The sequence below is a fragment of the Castor canadensis genome, chromosome 5, assembly GCF_047511655.1.
Source record: "Castor canadensis chromosome 5, mCasCan1.hap1v2, whole genome shotgun sequence".
Taxonomy (NCBI): domain Eukaryota; kingdom Metazoa; phylum Chordata; class Mammalia; order Rodentia; family Castoridae; genus Castor; species Castor canadensis.
The window spans coordinates 10691848-10712023 of record NC_133390.1 but is presented as its reverse complement, the minus strand read 5'-3'; the positions used below and the strand labels follow the sequence as shown (position 1 = coordinate 10712023).

Genomic DNA, 20176 nt, shown 5'->3' with positions numbered 1-20176 from the left:
CCTTTGTCGTTGTAGTTATTTTTTAGAAAGGGTCTCATGCTTTTTACCCTGGAATGGCCTCAGACCATGACCCTCCTCCCTACACTTCTCAGATACCTAGGATTGCAGGTATTTGACAGCCCTCTGACTTGCTTCTAAGCTTATTCTCTTAGAGTAAAATTCCTTTCCCTTTTTTTTTTCTTTTTGCAGTAGTGGGATTTGAACTCAGGGCCTTGCACTTGCTAGGAATGTGCTCTGCCACTTGAGCCATGTCTTTGTTTGTATGTTGTTTTGTAAGTATTCATACTTACTTTAGGTAGGTATTCTACAGTTGTACCACCGCCTTCTTACCAGTGGGCTTCTATTCATTTTCTGTGTTGAGTGTTCTTGCATCTAAGTGACAGGAACTCTACAAATTACTAATGACTAAGAAAACAGTAGCCAGAGCAAGGTGCCAGGGGCTCACACCTATAAATTCTGTGACTGCTCAGGAGGCAGTGATCAGGACCACCCTGTTTGAGTCCAGCCTAGACAGATAGTTGCAAGACCCTATCTCAAAAATGCACAACACAAAAAGGAGTGGCAAAGTGGCTCAAGTGGTACAATGCCTGCCTAGCAAATGTGAGGTCCTGAGTTCAAACTCCAATACCACCACCAAAACAAACAAACAAACAAAAATAGTTGGGCACTGGTGGCTCACACCTGTAATCCTAGCTACTTGGGAGGCTGAGATCAGGAGGATCTCAGTTTGAGGCCAGCCCAGGAAAATAGTTCAAGAGACTCCATCTCCAAAATAACCTGAGTAAAATAGACTGGAGGTGTGAGTCAAGTGGTAGAGCACCTGCTTTGCAAGTAAGAAGCTCTGAGTTCAAACCCTGTGCTGCCAAAATAATAATAATAACTCAGTGAAGAGAAGGGAGAGAAATTAAGAAAGAGTAATATAGCCATGGTGAATTTGGTCACAGTATATTACATGCATGCATGGAATTACACAGTGAAACCCTTTGTACAATTAATTTATGCTAATAAAAAATTTAATAATTCAGCTATCTATACACCTATAGAGATAGAACACCAAGCTTTCCACAAAACTTTGTACTCATACATATAATACTAGCACCCCAAACACTTCACCCCAAAGGACGCAAGGAATTGTGACTATGAGAAGTTTTCTCTAAAATACTTTCTCCTTTTAGGAGGTCACCTTTTCTTTTGCTACATGCAGTTCTTTCCTATGTGTTCTTTATTTTAACATAATGTCCTCCAGTTCCATCCATTTTGCTTTAAATGACAGGATTTCATTCTTTATGACTGAATAGTACTCCATTGTGGTGTTGTGGAAATATTGTCAGATGAGAAACCAAGTGGCACTCGGAGAAGTGGAGAACTCAGATTTTATTTTACGCTGGCTGTCCCAGATGAGCTCATACTCATCATCTGGGCCCTGAACAAAGAATTCACAGGATAAAATATAAAGGGCAGTGCAGGGCATCAGGTTACAAGGAATGTGCTGGGGTTAATAGGTGAGCTAGTGTGAGTTAGAGACCTGAGATTGTTTAGATAAGAGCAGCAAGAGAGATCTGCTTTGGAAAGTTTATTTACAGAAGGAGACAAGGAAGGCAGGAATGAGCGATTATCTCTGCATGGAGCCCTTTGTCTCAGCCCTGAACTTTCTTTCATAGCTTTAATTGGCAATTTCTCATGTCCTAGGCCCTGCCTGAGATAATCATCTTCTTCATTTCCCCCCCTTGATGCTTTTCTACTCATGGATTAGCACTGACACTAAATTTCAGGAATTCCATACAGTTCCTCCTGTCCCAAAGGCCTATATTACGTTACCAAGAGCTGCAACTTTATTGCCTCCATTTGCGAGCTAATAAAGTGAGTTATGGCATTAAGACTGCAAGGACCAAATACCAGTGCCAATAGAAGCATGAGAAGAGGACCAGTCAAGGGGAGAAACCATGAGGCCCAATTTCAGGCACTGCTCCATCTGTTCCAGGAATTCGCTAATTCCTGCCTCCTACGTGTGACCCGGTCCTGCAATTGCTGAGCCATGTCTCTGACTATTCCCTACTGATTCACATAAAAACAACATTCTTCATTTAGGAAAAGGCAGAGCCCTCCCTTCTTGGCTTTGGAGGACCACTGATGCTAGGGAGTCCAGCTGGTCCTGCAGTCACTATGGACCTAGCCACTTTTTCTATGTCATTTGTTAGGTCGGTAGATAGCTATATTAGAAGGCTGATGAGGCAATTCCTCCTGTGCCTGTTCCTGTCCCAGCCATTATCCCTAATCCAGTTAATAAAGGTATGAATTAGATAGCTCTCTTTGACCACGTGTGGGCTATTAAAGGTACAGGCGCAGGGTCTGGTTGTTAGGCACTGTGTTTATCTGGGGAGTGAGGAGTGCTAATATGCAAATGCCCTTCCAGTTAGCTGGCAAGCGCTGAAGCAAGGGTCCTGCAAACAAGGAAGGTTCCTGGGCTACGGCACCATGGTCTGTCAACTCTGTATCTAATGGCTGTGGTTTTGGATTTGGGCACACTGGCTAGCAGCCAGTTCCCCTACTGGATAGAATCCTCTTGAATTGTAGATACACTTAGGGGCCCTCTGAGATAGCTGTATTTGTTACTTTGGGTTTTGTGCTGGTAGAGTTGGAGTAGTTTCATGCACGCTATGGCTGAGGTGGCTGACCGGGGTCACTACATAATGGAAGGCACCTGAGGACAGGCAGAGCCAACAATCACCCGCCAATGGTGGGTTCATATGATTAAGGAGGCGGTGAGTTGCATTTAACAGGTTGTACAGTTGAAGTTCCAAGTTAAAGTTCCCTATCCCAGAAGGAAGCCTTAATGGGGGTCATGGTGGTGGCAGATCAATATCTTTTGTAGGTTCATAGCCACCTAGGTAATCACCTCTGGATGGCCTCTTTATATATGTAGCTTTTTCCTTAGTAAACTGATATGGGGATGGAGTGGACAGATAGAGTGCCCAGATATAATGAAGCTTATTTCCTCCCCCTGTCATTTTGTTGTTCTGTGCCTTTAAGGGGTCCCTGTCTTTCTGCCAGCAAACCATCTGCCCTATAGTGCCTTTGTTCTTGCAGGACCCTGTCAGGCCTGTGAGTTTTCCCTTATAGTAAATTGTCCCTTCTCTAGTACATTCAGAAATTGATATGCTGCATGTGGGTGACAGGTATTGATAAAAGATGAAGGCATACTGCATTTTCCCTGGAAGAAGAGTGGTTTTACACAGGCTCAGCAGTCATCCCGGCCTCTAGATAGAACAACCTTAAAATGTAGTAGAATCAGGAGGCAAAAACACATCAGAGACCTCATGCCTGAGACTGGAGTCTGGGCTACAGATAGCACCGGACGGCAGTAAGGCTTTCTACTATGAGGAGATGATAGAAGGCCAGCAGTAATCTCTGGCCTATGTTCCAATCCTGGGGAGCAGTTACAGCCAGTCCTAGTGCAAACAATATTGCAACAATGCTAATCAGCAGGATAGTGTATGGGTGGAAGAAAAGGGGATACATTTGTGTCCTAGAGGGCAAATCCTCAGGCTTCTGCCATGCATTGACCAACCAGCTTCTGGGAGGTGGATGGAGCAGGGCTGGAGCTCTCTTGGGTGATGGCATGCTGTTGTGACGTCCTTTGGAACCTTAATTTGAAAAAGTTAGTTGGGTCACAGACGTCCTGCCAGTTGTTAGTATCTGTGTGGACTACTCCCTTCTTTATCTGGGAGTGATGAATCCAGGGAGTGACACCTGTAACTTTAACAGACGTCAGAGTTGCTAGTATTACTAGATGAGGACCATCCAACTGGGTTGGAAGTGGTTCATTTTTCTAATCTTTTACCCAGGTTGGTGGGGATGAGCCCACCATGGGGATTGGAGTCCTTTGAAAGACTTCCCGGGAAATGTGGCATAGGGTTTTTCCTAGGGCCTGGAGATGTCAAGACATGTCTACATTTCCATTTTGCCTGAGGTCCCCTCTAAGCCTGTTTATTATGGGAAGGGGTCTGCCGTAGAGACTCTCAAAGGGTGAGTAGCCGGAGGTCCTGAGGGTACAGTGTTCTCTAAGCAGGGCTAATGGTAGCATGTCTATCCAGGGGGATTGTGTTTCTTGGCAGAGTTTAGCTAAGGTAATTTTAAGGGTTCGATTCACGTGCTCTACTTTCCCTGAACTCTGAGGCCTGTACGCTGTAGGAAGTTTCCATTTTATTTTTAAATTTTTAGCCAGGCCCTGGACTATTTCCTCCATGAAGGCTGGTCCATTATCTGAGCTGATGGAAAGGGGGAACCCATATCTGGGGATAATTTCTCTTAAAAGGGCCTTTACTACCTCTCATGCTTTCTCTGTGTGTATGGGGTAACCTCAACCCACCCTGAGTAAGTGCAGACAAAAACCAAGAAGTACTAGTATCCTTGACAGGGCTTGACCTCTGTGAAGTCTACTTCCAGGTCTTCAAAATGCATGGTGCCTGTTGTTTGTGCCCCAGGGCTTGACTTAGGCCCTTGACTCGCATTGTTTCATGCACATGTAATGCATCTAGCACTTACTTGGGTGCACAAGGTGGGAATGAAATAGTATCTGCTCAATAGTTTTTCCAGGGTCACTTTCTCCAGATGTGTTAGCTCGTGCTGTTGTTTTACCAGAGGGGCTGCTACAGCACTGGGGACAGAGGCTCTGGTCAGACAACTTCCACCAGCCCCTGTTTGCTTTTATTCCTTTTTCATCTTTGTCCATTGTTCTTCCTCCTTGGTATAATTCATGGTGAGAGGCAGCTCCAGAGCCAACAGAAGTTTGGCAGTTTGCTTTAGGACTTCAAGGGAGCTTAGCTCTTCTGCTGCCCTTCTTGCCACCTGGTCAGCCAGGTGGCTTTCTCTACTGACATCATCTGTGCCCCTTTGGTGGCCTCTACAGTGCATGACAGCCACTTGAGACTGTCCCCAGACTGCTTCCAGCAATTGGAGGATTTCTTCTTTGTTTTTAATCTCCTTTCCACCTGTTGTCAACAATCCTCTTTCCTTATATATTGCTCCATGCATGTTCAGGGTGGCAAAGACATACTTAGAATCTGTGTTAGATGTTCACCTGCTTTCCCTTTTCATATCATAATGCCTGGACCGGTGCCCAAAGTTCAGCTCACTGTCCAGACCAACCTTTTGGTGGGGCTTCAGCCTGTATGATTTCGTTAGCAGTGGTGACTGCGAACCCAGCCTTTTGCCGTCTGCCCTGGACAAAGCTGCTTCCATTCGTGAAGAGTTTGAGCTCTGGATCTAAGAGTGGCCATCCATTAGGTGCCACTAGAGTACACTTCGTCCATCACCTCTTCGCAATCATGATCTGGTGGCCCTTCCTCTGTTGGCAGGAAGGTGGCAGGATTTAAAGTTTGTACAGTTTCAAGCCTGACTCAAGGATTTTCACATAGGAGTCCTTAGTAATGGACCATTCTAGAACTGGTCAGCCATTTATGACCCTGCCATTCATTAGCGCCACAACTGCATAAGGGACCTTAACATTAATGTCCTGTCCCGGGGTAAGCTTGTTGGCCTCCCTGATTAGGGTTACCTTAGCAGCCAGGGCATGGAGACACTCCTGAGGCCACTGGGTCCAAACACTTTGACAGGTAAGCCACTGGCTGCTGCCATGGACCCACCATTTGGGTGAGGACTCCCAGAGCTGTGTGATTTTTCTCACAGATGAAGAGATTGAATGGTCATGTTACATCTGGCATCCCTAGCTCAGGGGCGCTGGTTAACCGTCTCTTTATCTCCTGGAAAGCCTTTTCTTGGTCTAGTTCCCAGTTTAGAGGGTCTTTCCCAAAGCCTGCTGTGGCCTTGTAAAGTGGTTTGGCCAGGCTTGAATATCCAGGTATCCAGATGCAACAGAATCCTCTTGCTCCCGAGAATTCTCGGACCTCCCTTTTGGTCTTCGGCTGAGGGATGGAGCAGATAACCTGTTTCCTCTCCAGACCTAGGGCACATCGTCCTTCTGAGATGACGAATCCTGGGTATTGGACCTCTTGCTGGCAAACTTGGGCCTTTTTCCAGGAAACTTCGTAGCCTGCCTTGGAGAGTTGGGCTAGCAATGCCTTTGTCCCCACCCAGCATTTCTCCTGGTTGTTGCTTGCCAGGAGCAGGTCATCCATGTATTGGAATAAAGTACAGCTTGGAATTTCTTCCAGGAAAATTAACAAATCCACCACTAGGGCTTCCCTGAACCAGGTGGGTGAGTTTTTAAATCCCTGAGGCACACTAGTCCAAGTCATTTGTGTTTTTCTTCCAGTATGGGAGTCTTCCCATTCAAAGACAAAGAAAGGCTGGCTAATCAGGGCCAGGCAGAGGCAGAAGAAAGCGTCCTTCAGGTCCAGGCAGGTGAACCAGCTTGCTTTTGGCAGTAGAAGGCTCAAGAGAGTGCAGGGATTAGGGATACTTGGTGCAGTGTGATAATGGCATTGTTGATTGCCTACAGTTCCTGGACAGGCCAGTAATCATCTCCTCCTGCATTCTTGACGGCCAGCAGTGGGGTGTTCCATAGTGATTGGCATTTGATCAACATCCCTGTGTCTTTCAGCCACCGTAGGTGGGTCTGAATTCCTAGGTGTTCTTCCCATGGTACTGGATATTGCCTCTGTCTGACAGGAAGAGCCCCAAGTTTGAGATCTACCATTATGAGCTCATGGTTGCGAGCCAGGCCAGGAGGCCCTTTTTCAGTCCAGACATCAGGAAACTCCTCCAGCAGGCAGATGGGCTTCGCCAGTTTCCCCTTTTCCTGGCAGTGCAGTTGCCGTTCATCTTCTGTAGGCATGGTCACTGCCATGATGAGGGCATTTAGTTCTTTCATGGTAAGGTTTGTAGGCCCTCTCTGGATGAAGGTGATTTGGGCTCCAAGCTTTATTAATTAGTCCCTTCCCAGCAGAGGAATTGGACATTCTGGTAAATACAGGAATTTGTGAGTCACTTTGTGCCCTCCTAGTTGGCATATCTGGGGTTGACAGAACTGCCAGGCAGTTTGGGTACCAGTGACTCTGACTGTTGTGACCCGTGCTGAGTGAGTGGGGCCTCTGGCTTAGTGACCACAGAATGCCCAGTGCCTGAGTCCACCATGAAGATCATTAAGGAGCATAGTAGTAAGGAGCCTAGTCTCTCCTAGTCTGACTTTAATTCCTGCTAGGCCAGTGAGGTCCTGGGCCTCCGGTTTGGGTTGGCATCCTGTCTTCTTTACTGGAGTAATTTTGTTAGGCTCTGATGCTGTTCCCTTGCAGCAGGGGCATTCATTCTTCCAGTGGCCAATCTCCTTGCAATAGCACATTGGTCTCATCAGAGTGGGGTTCTTCCACTGGGTCTCCCCTTCCGTGGTAGAGCTGACTGCTGAGTTGGGTCTGGCTTCCCCAGTGCTGCAGCCAGTAAGGACACCTTGGCTTTCATTTGTTTATCGGCTGCCTGTTTTTCCTTATGGTCCTGGTTCACAAAGACTTTATTCACCACTTCTAACAGCTGGGTGGCATTCATTCCAGTGAAACCTTCAAGTTTCTGAAGTTTCCTGCAAATGTCGGCATATGACTGAGCCACAAATGCTGTATTGACCATTTGCTGGTTTTCTAGTGCTTCTGGATCAAAGTGGGGTGTACACTGGAAGGCCTTACAGAGTCTCTCATAAAAACCAGCTGGTGTTTCCTCTGGCTTCTGGAGAACTGCTGCAACTTTGGACATGTTGGTAGGTCTCTCAGCTCCAGCCCTGAGCCTGTGTAGGATGGTGGCGCAATACTGAGTGAGGTCTCCTTGTCCTTCTGCTGTATTGAAGTCTTAGGCTGAGCCTCGGGGCCACCTCTCTTGCCCAAGCTTCTGCATCTAGGGTTCCTGCTGGGACTTGCCCTTGGAACCAGTGGTGAGCTTCTGTCAGAATTCACTGTTGCTCTTCCATGTTGAAAAATGTCAGGAGGATCTGTTGACAGTCATCCCAAGTGGGTTGATGGGTCTGAAGTAATGGATTCTAGGTCGACCATGGCCTGAGGATTTTCTGAATATGGCGGTGTATGGTTCCTCCAATTTAAGAGGTCAGTTGTACTGAAAGACTGGTAATAGAGGATAGAGCATCTGGGCTGGACCATACTGTCAGCACCAATCTGCTGGGGCCCTTGCATCTCCTGGAACAGCATTCGAAGGGTCTTTGCCTGAGGGGCCGGCGCCTGGTAAGAGCGAAGGTGGTGGCTCAGAGGTTGTGGACTCGGACTCCAAGCCTAAGATAGGTGTGGGACATCACTGGGACTGAGAGGTTGCTGACAGGACTGAAGAGGACTCACTGAAGGTGGCAGACTATCTGGGAAAGGTGGCACTAGCTGGGAAAGGTGGGGGCATGCTGAAAATGTACGGCGGGACACAGGTGGTTCATCTTCTGGATCCCCTTGCAGAACAGACTTGGTCAGCTTCTGGTCTTTAGGCTTCATTACCTGGGCCACAAAAACTCTGTTCTGTCCCTTTTTGTTGGCGCAGAATTGGACCCAAGGGGGCATGGTCTGAGCCACCTGAAGCCTGGAGTCAATGTAGAGGAACTTTTCGGAGTGTTCAGGACTTCCTATTTTGATCTGATAAATGGCTCTGACAGTGGGCAAATCGCTAGGGTACCTTCAGGGGGCCAGTTGACTCCAAAAGTGGACCATTCTAACTCACACAGTGTGTACAGCCTTCCAGGAGACATTTTGATCCCATAATTTCCTAAGAATTTCTTCTTAAAATGTTCAAGCATACACTCTAGGGCTGTGAGTTTTGAAGAGCTTCCACCCATGGCAGTTAGGTCATATCCACCCTATGTATTCTCCCCACTGTGTCAGTGGCACAGAGACAAACAAGGGTGGGTGCCCCTTCAAGAGATGAGACTAACCAGATGTCTGCCTGGCTGTGTCCCGAAGGAACTTTGATGCATCTATGGTGGGGTCAGCCTTGTGACTCTAGATCAAGTTTCCCTGACACCGCCCTAAGCCATATGAGGATCACTATGGAACCGTGGACAGACCCACTCGGACTCCATAGCTTTTCAGCCATGGAGCCACATACTCGAGCCTGAAGTGAGGACGAATCAGGCCGCTCATTCACACCGAAGTTATTAACAGTTATCTTTTCCCGCTTTGGGGGAAGTCCCTGACCTGTGAAACTCCTCTCGGATGTTCCCAGGAGCAGATCAAACTCCCCTTCCACCCAGTGGGATGGGACCTGACTGAAGTCTGATCTTACTGGGGGAGGAGGGAGGGTGACGCAGGCTTACTAAGTCCAGACAAAACTGCCAGGTGAGTTGGTCCACTTCTCTTTAGAGTCTGAGTTGGGTCAAGAACTCCAGGGAAAAGGAAGACCCAGAATGCCATCGGGTGGCACGCTGTCTCATTTGGTACCAACTCCCTTCCTACTCCAGTGCAGCCCAGGTGCCAGTCGGTGGCTCATGGGGGTCAGAACTGTTGATATCTCACTGGGGCCTCCAGAAATGTGGAAATATCAGACAAGAAACCAAGCAACACTCAGAGAGGTGGAGAACTCAGATTTTATTTTACACCGGCGGTCCCAGAGGAATTCATACTCATAATTCTGGGCCCCGAGCAAAGAATTCACAGGATACTTAGGGCAGTGCAGGGCATCAGGTTACAAGTAATGTGTTAGGGTTAATAGGTGAGCCAGTGCTGGGTTAGAGTCCTAGGGTTGTTTAGATAAGAGCAGCAGGGCAGATCTGCTTTGAAAAGTTTACAGAAGGAGACAAAGGAAAGCGGGAATGGGCGGTTATCACTACATGGTGCCCTTTGTCTCGGCCCTGAACTCACTTTTATAGCTTTAACTAGCAATTTCTCACGTCCTATAGCTTTGCCTGAGACAATCTTCTTGCCCAGTGTGTATATACCATGTTTTCTGTATCCGTTCATCTGTTACGGGCACTTAGGCAGATTCATCCTAGCTATTGTGAATAGTATTGGCTGTGCCATTCTCTCTCATGCTGGCCTCATTCCCTTTGGGTACTTACCCAGAAGTGAGATAGCTGAAGTGCATGTTCTCTCTCATCAGTGGAACTTTAAAGAGTGAGCCTGAAAGCAGAACCATGATTACTAGGGTCTGGCAAGGGGTGTGGTGAGGGAGATAAAAAGGTTGGATTTGGTCAGTGCGCAGTGTGTGCACGTGTGGAAATTCACAATGAGCTACTTTAATTTGTGCAATCAGGATGTGTTAATTGTAAGTTGTGGACTTTGACCCAAACTTGGAACTAATACCCTTGAAAACAGCTCTGCCCCAGATATGTAGGATCTCCTTTGCTCAGGTTTTTAAGGTGAACAGAGAGGGCATCCTGGGGAAGGCCTGAGCTGAAAGGAAAACCTAGGGGTATGAAATGAGGTAAAATTAGATGGTGGGAGGTTATTAGTTTTCTGTTGCTTTGTAATAAATTGCTACAGACCTAGCAGACTACAAACAGCCATTTTTATCTTAGAGTAATGGTCCAGGCATGGCTTAGCTGAGTCTTCTCTGTTAAGCAATCAGGTGTTGCCAGGTCTGTGGTTTCATCCAAGAATTGGGGTCCTCTCACGAGTTCACACAGTCGTTGGCAGCATTCTTTTCTTAACAGTTGTAGAGCTCATAATGGCCTGCTTCTTTCAAAGGGCTCTTAGAGGTCGTGCCCACCAAGGGTGGTGTGTGTCATTCATTAACTCAGAACCTTAGTTAGGGAGGAGAGGCATCCACCATCTTTATCAGTCCTTCCTTCCCATGCTCAATAGGAAACAGATTATAGGAGGTGTGGGATGTGTGCACCAGAAAGCTGAGTCTTGAGGCTGCCCTACAATGTCACCTGTAATGGTTGGGAGGGTGTCCTTTTAGAGTAGCAGGACATTTGGACAGGAGGAAGCAATGAGAAAAATGTTGAGTGAGCAGAATGGGCGACCAGGCTCAGATTGGCATATCTTACAGATATTTGGGAACCGTTGGGAATTGTATGCTGAGGAGGATAGGTGACATGAGAAGTGCATATGGCTGAACTGTATGTGGGGCAGTGGGCGCAGGTGACACCAGCCATGAGGAAACCAGTTAAGAACCTCTTGTAGTTGCAGTTTCTGGGGCACTTTCAGCCGTTGTTTCTCAGCCAGTTACTGGGCCTCATTAGCCTCAGGTGGATGTCCACGCTTGATTTTGCCTTGCCCTTTAACGAGGTGGCGTGTAACCGTCTTACAGCACTTGTGCAGCAGTGTGCCCGAACATGTTTAGCAACTGGCTTTACAGAAGGGAAAAGCCCTATCTGGCATCTTTCCTGGATTCTGTGATGGGAATATTCCCACTTGGAAGCTTCCCAGCACGGTGTCCCGACATGGACCTGGAAAGCATGCACACTAGCACACTGGGAGGGAATACCCTCACCACAGAGGTGTGGAAGACATAAAGAGCTTCCAAAACATAGAGTAAACTAATTAGGACAAGGGGAGTTTTGACTGTTACCTTTATCTTTGATATAATTGTTTATTTGTAAGGTTTTAGAATCAAATTTTTAATAATGGCTGTTTAAAACACAGGTTGTCACATTCATAAAAATTTACCAGCTGTTTTACCTGGTACTAGACTCCTCTAGCACACACTCCTCTGTCCCGCTCTGCAGCCATCTTTGGTTTTCTTTTGTGTTAGATATGTGTGTCTCCTCCACTGTATCTGGAGTTTCCTGAGGGTTTAGGAAACTGAATTCTCTGGCATTTTCCTCTAACCCAATGTTTATTATATTGTAAGTACTCAGTACATAGTTACTGAATTAATGTGCTCGAATCAAAAAAAGGTGGTTTTTTTTGTCTTAAAAGTGACTTTTCAAAATGGAATCCTGGGAATTATTCAGATGATTGGAAACTAATACCCAGCTGTGAAAGCGTCAAAAGTAGGCATTGTATCTTTCCTCAAAGTAATTTCTCAGAAGGAACTTACTTTTTCCGAGTACAAGCATCTAATGGAAATAACACCTCTTTTTGGTCTGAAGAGAAAGAAGTTGATACTTCAGTATACAGTAAGCCAAGTTTTTACTTGACATTGTAATTCTCCGATTTGGCACAAGTTCTTAAAATTGTTTTAAGTTGCCTAATTGAACACTATGTTTAATTGCACATTATGTCTTTACAAATTTTCTCTAGACCTCTTACCTTCTCCAGTCATCACTGTGAAATCCATTAGTGATTCACTGCGTGTCTCTGTTGGTTTTCTAGAAGATTCTGATTTTCTAGAAGATTCACTAATTTATGAAGTTATTTTTTGGGAAAACACTTCTAATATTGAGGTAAAAAGACTATGTAGTATAATTTTATAACTATGATTTGGGTAAATAAGGCTTAAATGTAAAACCTGGGGAGCCATTTAAACTTTTTTTAAGAAAAATATGGTACACTTCATGAATTTGCATGTCATCCTTGCACAGGGGCCATGCTAATCTCTGTTCCAGCTTTAGTATGTGTGCTGCTGAAACAAGCACGAGACATTTAAACTTTTAAGACTGTATGACTAATTCTGATTATCTGCAGTATGAAGAATACCAGCATTTTTCCGTGTTTGGCATGGGAAGTTTGGATGCCCTACACCTGGGACCAAGATTGCTTTTCAAATGCAGATTCTGAGCCAGTGCTGATGAATCAGAACTCTTTCCAACATGGCTCTGGTACTCATCTCGGCAGGGTTTCTACTGACATCTGAGCACAGATGTCCTGTACTTCAGTGGCATCTTAGCAACACCTCTGGGCTCTACCCTCTAGAATCCAGTAGCATACCCTCCTAAGCTGTGACAACTAAAACCTCTCCAGACATTGTCAGATGTCCCCTTTGGCACCTCCAAGGAGACAAACTTAGTTCATAGGAGCAGGAGAGTCTTAGGTAGCACAATGGTTTGTGGCCCTCCCTTTAGAAGAACATGCCTCTAAGGTTCAGCTATATTCCTTAATATTTAATTTCATAGTGGGAAAGGAGTTTGAAAAAAAATACTTAAAAAGGCTCTTCAGGGGGGTAGTAAAGAAAAAAAGGATTAAGAGACACTGGGCTAAACACTTAAATTCAAAAACCATGGACAGAGCTGATACAACACATCAGATAATCCATGTGATTCCTTCTGGAATTGCTGTCAAGGAGTCAGTCTTTAAAATCTTTGCAGTTGAGTTGATAAATTCTGTAACTTTATCTCATTTTCTGTTGGAAATTTAGAATTAAATCCCAAAGGGCTAGCTGCTTGCATTTGAGCTATCTGATCACACTGTAACCGTAGGATAATTAGCCCATAGATAGAAGCATGATCAGTTTCCAGATGTCCTGAGATGAGAAAAACCTGAATTTGTGTCCCATGCTAACCAATCATGTAACTAACCATAGGTTAGGTAAGGTGCTTACCTCTTTGATATTTTGGTTCCTGTTCACTAAAGTGGTAATGACAGCAACTAATGTTTTCAAAAGGAGGTATATACACTTGGAAATGAAGTAACATATGTGAGAGAAAATACCTAGTACATTGCTTTGACAAGTAGAGCATCAATCAGTCTTAGTTCACCATACTATCCTGTGCTGGCTATATCAATAACTATTATATCAGCAACTCATTTATTGAACACCTAACAGTTTTTCAGGCATTATGCTCAGTATTTCACATGAAGTTCCTGACTTGTTCTTCAAAATGACCCTACCAGTCTGTATACTCAATTAAACTGTTGTTCATCCTTGCTTTCCTGATGCTGGACTTCAGATGATGGAGCCTGGGTGGATGTGCAGAGGCATTCAGTGTGCCTGCATGGCTTGGCTTGGCTCTTGTGCTTTTCCTGTTTGCCAGGAGGAAAGCATACGTCACAGTCTATGGACTAAGGAGGAGGAGAGGCTGGTGGAGCAGGCCTCCATGGGAGTTCCGCGGCCAATCCATAGACTTGTGCATGAGAAGAATGAATGTGGAGGTGGTTTTGTTAGTTACAAAGCACTGTTGTGGCAATAGCTGACTCATACATGTAGTATCAGCAATTGTCCTGATTTTACAGAATAAGAAATAAAGTAACCTTGCACAGGCCACACTGGTGGGAGTGGTATTTTAACAAGAGATTTGAGGCTAAAAACTCCTACTCTAAACCATCCAGTCATTAATCAGAGGTAATACAATGGCAGTTAAGCCAAACCAACTTACTTAGTTAATGAACTAAATTGGAGTTGTCTTAGGATTGTACCATATGGTTTTCTGGCAGCAGCATTTTTAGTTATAATGGTTATTCAAAACAAATTCGTAGTTCTTAATCGCACACCAATTAAGTATTTGGGAGAAGCCAATCCTAAGTTGAATGTAAAAGAATTCGGGGACTAGATATTCCCTATCTGATTTCATGAGGTGACTAAATTCTATCCATGATTTAATTATTTTTATAGGAAAAAATTATGCAAAAAAGCCCTGAGTTTACTATTGTTAACTTGCAACTGCGGACTGTATATTGCGTCAAAGCCAGAGTACACAAGGATTCCCCTGGGCACCAAAGCAGTGAATTCAGTGACCCAGTGTGCAAGAAAACAGAATCACGTAAGAAATTCCTGTTATGCTTTTTAAAATGTAACTACACAGTAAAAATAATACATTGAAAAGTATAACTTCTTTCCTCTTCAACAAAAGGTAGAATATTTTCATGTACTACAGGAATCAAAAGTCTTACAGTTATAAAGTATTTTTGATATTCAGCTCAGTTTAATTTGTTTGTTTTTATGGGACTAGAGTTTAAACTCAGGCCTCTGTGCTTGAGCCACACTGAAGTGCATTTTGCTCTTGTTACTTTGGAGATGGGCTCTCATGAACTGTTTGCCCATGCTGGCCCTGAACCACGATCCTGCAGATTTCAGTCTCCCAAGTACCTAGGATTACACGTGTGAGCCACCAACACCAGCTGTTTTTGGTTTTTTTAGTTTTTGGTTTTTTTTAATTGTTCTTGTTTTTTGTTTTTTGTGGTTTTTTGCAGTGCTGGGAATGGAGCCCATGGTCTTGGGTATGCTAGGCAAGTGCTCTACCACTAAACTTCATAACTATCCTCAATTCGGTATTTTTTGGATGCTTTATTTTTCACCTTGGATCCACATAATTAATTTCCTTTAATTATTGCTCTCTGGCATTTAGTTAGACTATTAGTTTTTTGGGTTTTTAAAAGTTTGTATTCTAGTGATCATATGGAAATCATAATTCAGTTGTTCTTTTTTATTTACAAATTGGTTAGTCTCATTTTGTATTTTACAGTTTTTAGAACTGACCAGTAGAGGCTCAATCAGAATATTTTTTAAATGTTGCTAATTTGGGTGTTGTACAAATGCTGAAGAGTACCTGCCTGCTGGGGTCTATATGTCAATATTGCATTCATCCCTGAGGGTCTCTTGGCTCAGTTCTCAGAAAAATCTTTAAATGCAAATGTCATTGCCCATAGTTGTGTACTCAGTGCTACCAGAAATATTTTAAGGGTGTTATTTATAGACTATATTTACTTTAATATGGCTAGTTTCATATTAATATATTTGTGTGTCAATACCTGTATTGATGCTTAATATCATTTATGTGTTTCTAGGAAATTCTTCCACAATCTGGATTATAGCTGGAATTTTTGCTGTGTTGGTTTTTATCCTAATTATTATTTATGCTGTGAAAAGTCTCCTGAGATGTTTCAATTATACATTCTTTCCATCACTTAAACCTTTTTCAAATATTGATGAGGTATGTTACCTTTCTTTGTCAATAGCTAAGAAATGAGCAGAAAATAGTTTGATTTCAACAGAATGTATACATTTTCCTGACACAGACTGACATGAGCATTTCCAGAAAGTTTTGGTAAATTAACTTTATGAACACTCATTTAATTTAATGACATAGCATGGAGCAGCAAGATTTGTTTCTTGTCTCCTATTTATCTGGCAATTTGGCTACTGTGGCATTTCTTTTACCATTTAAAATCTTTGTAGACTGGAAGTGTGGCTCAAGTGGTAAAGGCCCCGAATTCAACTTCCAGTACTACAAAAAAGTAATTTTAAAAAGTCTTTAGGCTTCTTCATGATATATCAGAAAGACTAAATCATTCTTTTGGCTTAGAAAGTATATCCCATGGATGAAGTCACAGAAGGTGAAACCATTAGTTTCCTTTTGTGGCATGTCAGTGCTCTGCTCAACACTCCTATGAAGATAAGCATCTTAAATGCAGGCACTGAATGAGGAAAGCCTACCTGCAGTCTGGGCCTGGGGGATGTTCTGTTGACACAGAGCAGCACTCAGGGTTCCTGCAACAAGCAGTGGAGTCGAGAGCTGAGGCTTTGTAGTTAGGAAGACCTACAGGTGGGTTGTTGATGAACTGCAGTATGTTGTCACATGCTGGCTATGTGCCAATGAACAAATCAGTGAAGACAGGTGGGTGGGTATCCATGGAGCCTGCAGTATCACCCCACAGAGTTTTAAGCAACAAAGTGGCTAAGCCATACAAAACAACACTCTCAGAACATTCAGTGAATATTAACTATTTTGCTCTTACACTTCAGAGTTAAAATATCATTCCTATGTACTCTTATGTACTCACAGCTGTTATTTTAAATAGCCAAAATTAGATGGTTACAGCAGCTAGTCAAACAGGAAACATCAGTAGCTCACCTGTGCTTCTTCTGGGTGTCTGCGGATTGGATGCAACATTTTGTGCTATTTCAAAATAAAATGTCCGTGATCCCAGTGCCCTCTTCTTTCAGCCTTTTCCAGGAGGTTCCACACTCAGCCCTGGTAGCTCGCTGCACTTTTCTTCAGTGTTCTTCGTAGACGTTCCAAAAAGGGTTCAAGATACGTGAACTTAGTGATGATTTTGTGAACCTTAAATACAGTTGCTATGTTCTTAGCTGGATTTTTAATATGAATGCTAAAAGAGAGAGGTTTTCTAAATGATGTTCATAAGAAACTAAAGCTATTAGAACTAGAAAAGTAATTTTATTATTTTAAGTTTTCATCTCTGTTCCTTCTCTTTCTTAAATTAGTATTTCTCTGAACCACCATTAAAGAATCTTCTTCTTTTGACTTCGGAGGAACAAACTGAAAGCTGTTTTGTAATTGAAAACACAGACGTGATTGTCATAGTAGAAGAAATGAGTCAAAGTGAAGGAGATCACAAAAAGTACAACTCACAGACTAGTCAAGACTCAGGAAACTACTCAATTGAAGATGAAAACATGGAGAGCAGAACAAACGAAGAACTTCTGCGAAAGGAGACGGACTCTGAGTGACACCAGCTGCCCTGACGTGGGGAGTTTACACTCCCTTGGGAACTACCGAGAGGAGATTTGCCTCTTGGGAATGAAAAAACATCTCAGATCATAGGTCCTTAAAACACAGACAAGCACTTAACTACTGAAAACTGAAACGACAGACCTTGGGGAAAAGTGTTCTGCATTCTTGTCATGCAGCCTGTCTTGGATGAAGTGAGTTCATTGAAGAAGGTGGCCACCATCTTCCTAATGACAGCCTGTGCACTCCTGTGCTGTCACAGTGTAGTTGTGCACTGTCCCCCAGTTGCTGGTTCCTACACAGGTCATCTGTCCTCCATTCTCAGTGTTACAGTTCACTTTTTTTCAGGAGATATTTGGAGCATTTGGTCTTTTAACACTTGACTCACACCCTTGGGCAATTTATTTAGAAAAGTCTGGCTGCTTATCACGTGGTTTTCTGAAAAGTAGCTTCCCTAGAGAATACCTACAGAAGGCAGAAAAATGAACCTTAAGAAGCATTCAGGGGATTCTCGTCATTTATCCTGGAAACACTGGCTTCTACAGGACAGTCAGCTGTCCTTAACATAGTTTAGAATCCAAACCAGGTAATCTTTTACTATACATTAAGACTTCCTGATTCATAACTTATTAAAAAGATAGCTCTGATTCGAATTTGGAACCACGAAGCCACAGAGAAATAGGTGACTAATTACAGAAGCCATCATTATATTTTCAGATCTCAGAATGTGTTCCTGATTACACACAATATACACAAGTAGTCTTGGGACTGAGACAAAATGTCAGTGACAGAAAAGACAAAGTAAGAAATAGAATCATTCAGTAGGAAAGAAGCAAGTGAATTTGGTGAAAAAGTAAAAATAGTGTATACAATCAATTTTTAATCATTAACCCACTCCATTTGTTTTTATGGCTTTATCTGTGTCACTTTTAATACCAGGCCAACTTCTGTCCATGTGTAGCAGTATTCAGGGACCTCTTAGCCTCCATCTACTTAAAAAATGCGAATTATCTTATGTGAAAGGTGACAGTAAAAAATGCAGTGAGGCAGAAAAACCTGATTTTTAAAGTTACATGAGACTTTCCAAAGATACTGTAGCTTGTTTTTCAATTTCTTACCATTGGGTTCTCCACAGTGTCCTCTGCAGGCAGGAAGGCTATAGAAATCCTGTGGCCCCTAGGGCACACTCTCACTTCAGTTGTTAACAGGACCAGTGGGAGAGAAAACATGAGATCACAAGGGCGTGCTGGGGAGCAGACACCACTAAGGCAGTCTTCCTCATAGTCACATCTGGGAAGGTGGCATTTGTCCTGGAAGAAGGAAAGGCGGGGAGTGCGGCGACACTCGCACCCCTGCACACACACAAGTCGCAGGTGCGCCTTCTGTTCCTGGCCCTTCCACCCAGATTCCTGGGTTGTTCTAGCAGGAATAACTGGAATGAGCTCAGTAATCTCTTCCAAGCCTGTCTCTCTGCTGCAGAATCCCTTCAGTGACCCCAACGCACTCAAGTGTTCATCTTTGACTAGAGGCATGTGGCTCAAAGCACAGCTTCCACCTGGCCCCCACCACCATTGCCTTGCACCCTATGACACTTTGATGATCCTGCACAGCACGTCTGGCCCTAAAAGCCCTTTCAGATGGACAGCTTTAAAAAGCACTTTTGTAGGATGTGGAGAAAACTCAGACATTAAGAGATACCAGTGAAATTGTTAGGTCCTTAAGAGTGGGAAGCACGTGTCCTCGAGCTTAGAGACCTTCTGGTTTTCAGTCAACAAGCAGCAGAGCAGCAGCAGAAAAAAGGAGAGGGGTTTCACTCTTCACCCACCTCTGTAATGTTCTACATGGTGCCTCGTCAAGATGTGCTGCTCAGCTGCATGGTGACAAGTATTTTTCCTGGACAGTAGTTTTTACTTAGAAATGCCATGCATTTGGGGCACCAACAGACGGCCTAGAAATTATAGCATTAATAGTTCTCATAGAGGACAAATGCGACCTGAGAAGTTATGTGAACAGCATTCTACATAATACGTGTGTTTGTGTACCTAAATAGTGACGTGACCAGTAAACATGCATATATGTGTGTGTACCCACACATTCTCATACATGTCATGTGAGCCTTATTCCATTAGAATGGCTATAAGGAGCTTAATATGGATTTTAAAATTAGAGATGCAGTTCAGAACTACAAACTTTAAGTGTCTCACTAAAAATTCGCAACCTGTAAAAAAGTCAGTTTAGAGATACTGTCCACGTGGTGTGCATCTGTGGTCCCAGCTACTTCTGAGGCTGAGGCGAGAGGCTCACTTGAGCCCAGGAGTTTGGGACCAGCCTGAGCAATGTAGCAAGAACCCATCTCAAAAACAAAAAATTGTATGTGTGTATGCATGTATATATATGTATCTTTCCCCAAAAGAGACTGTGATGTTTGAAACAGCCTCGAGATTTCTATTTCTGTGACTGACTTCCTTTTTTTTTTTTTTTTTTTTTTTTTCATTTTTCTTTTATTATTCATATGTGCATACAAGGCTTGGTTCATTTCTCCCCCCTGCCCCCACCCCCTCTCTTACCACCCACTCCGCCCCCTCCCGCTCCCCCCCTCAATACCCAGCAGAAACTATTTTGCCCTTATCTCTAATTTTGTTGTAGAGAGAGTATAAGCAATAATAGGAAGGAACAAGGGGTTTTGCTGGTTGAGATAAGGATAGCTATACAGGGCATTGACTCACATTGATTTCCTGTGTGTGGGTGTTACCTTCTAGGTTAATTCTTTTTGATCTAACCTTTTCTCTAGTTCCTGGTCCCCTTTTCCTATTGGCCTCAGTTGCTTTAAGGTATCTGCTTTAGTTTCTCTGCGTTAAGGGCAACAAATGCTAGCTAGTTTTTTAGGTGTCTTACCTATCCTCACCCCTCCCTTGTGTGCTCTCGCTTTTATCATGTGCTCAAAGTCCA

General features: G+C 43.8%; 1 protein-coding gene and 1 pseudogene across 4 annotated transcripts in view; one reads left to right on the top strand and one right to left on the bottom strand.

Moving 5' to 3' along the window:
• Ifnar1 (interferon alpha and beta receptor subunit 1) overlaps positions 1-19711 on the top strand; it is a 43881-nt gene extending 24170 nt beyond the window's left edge. For 3 of the 4 annotated variants that reach the window (XM_074072769.1, XM_074072771.1, XM_074072772.1), the window contains 5 exons: positions 11799-11998; positions 12123-12265; positions 14371-14518; positions 15543-15688; positions 16981-19711. In XM_074072769.1, coding sequence (XP_073928870.1) covers positions 11799-11998; positions 12123-12265; positions 14371-14518; positions 15543-15688; positions 16981-17226 — 883 coding nt within the window. In that variant the 3' untranslated portion in view covers positions 17227-19711. The remainder of the gene's footprint in view (positions 1-11798; positions 11999-12122; positions 12266-14370; positions 14519-15542; positions 15689-16980) is intronic. The other variant, XM_074072768.1, reaches the window with a different exon arrangement.
• Positions 12359-12457, bottom strand: LOC141423605 (U6 spliceosomal RNA; annotated as a pseudogene).
• Positions 19712-20176: the final 465 nt, after the last annotated feature.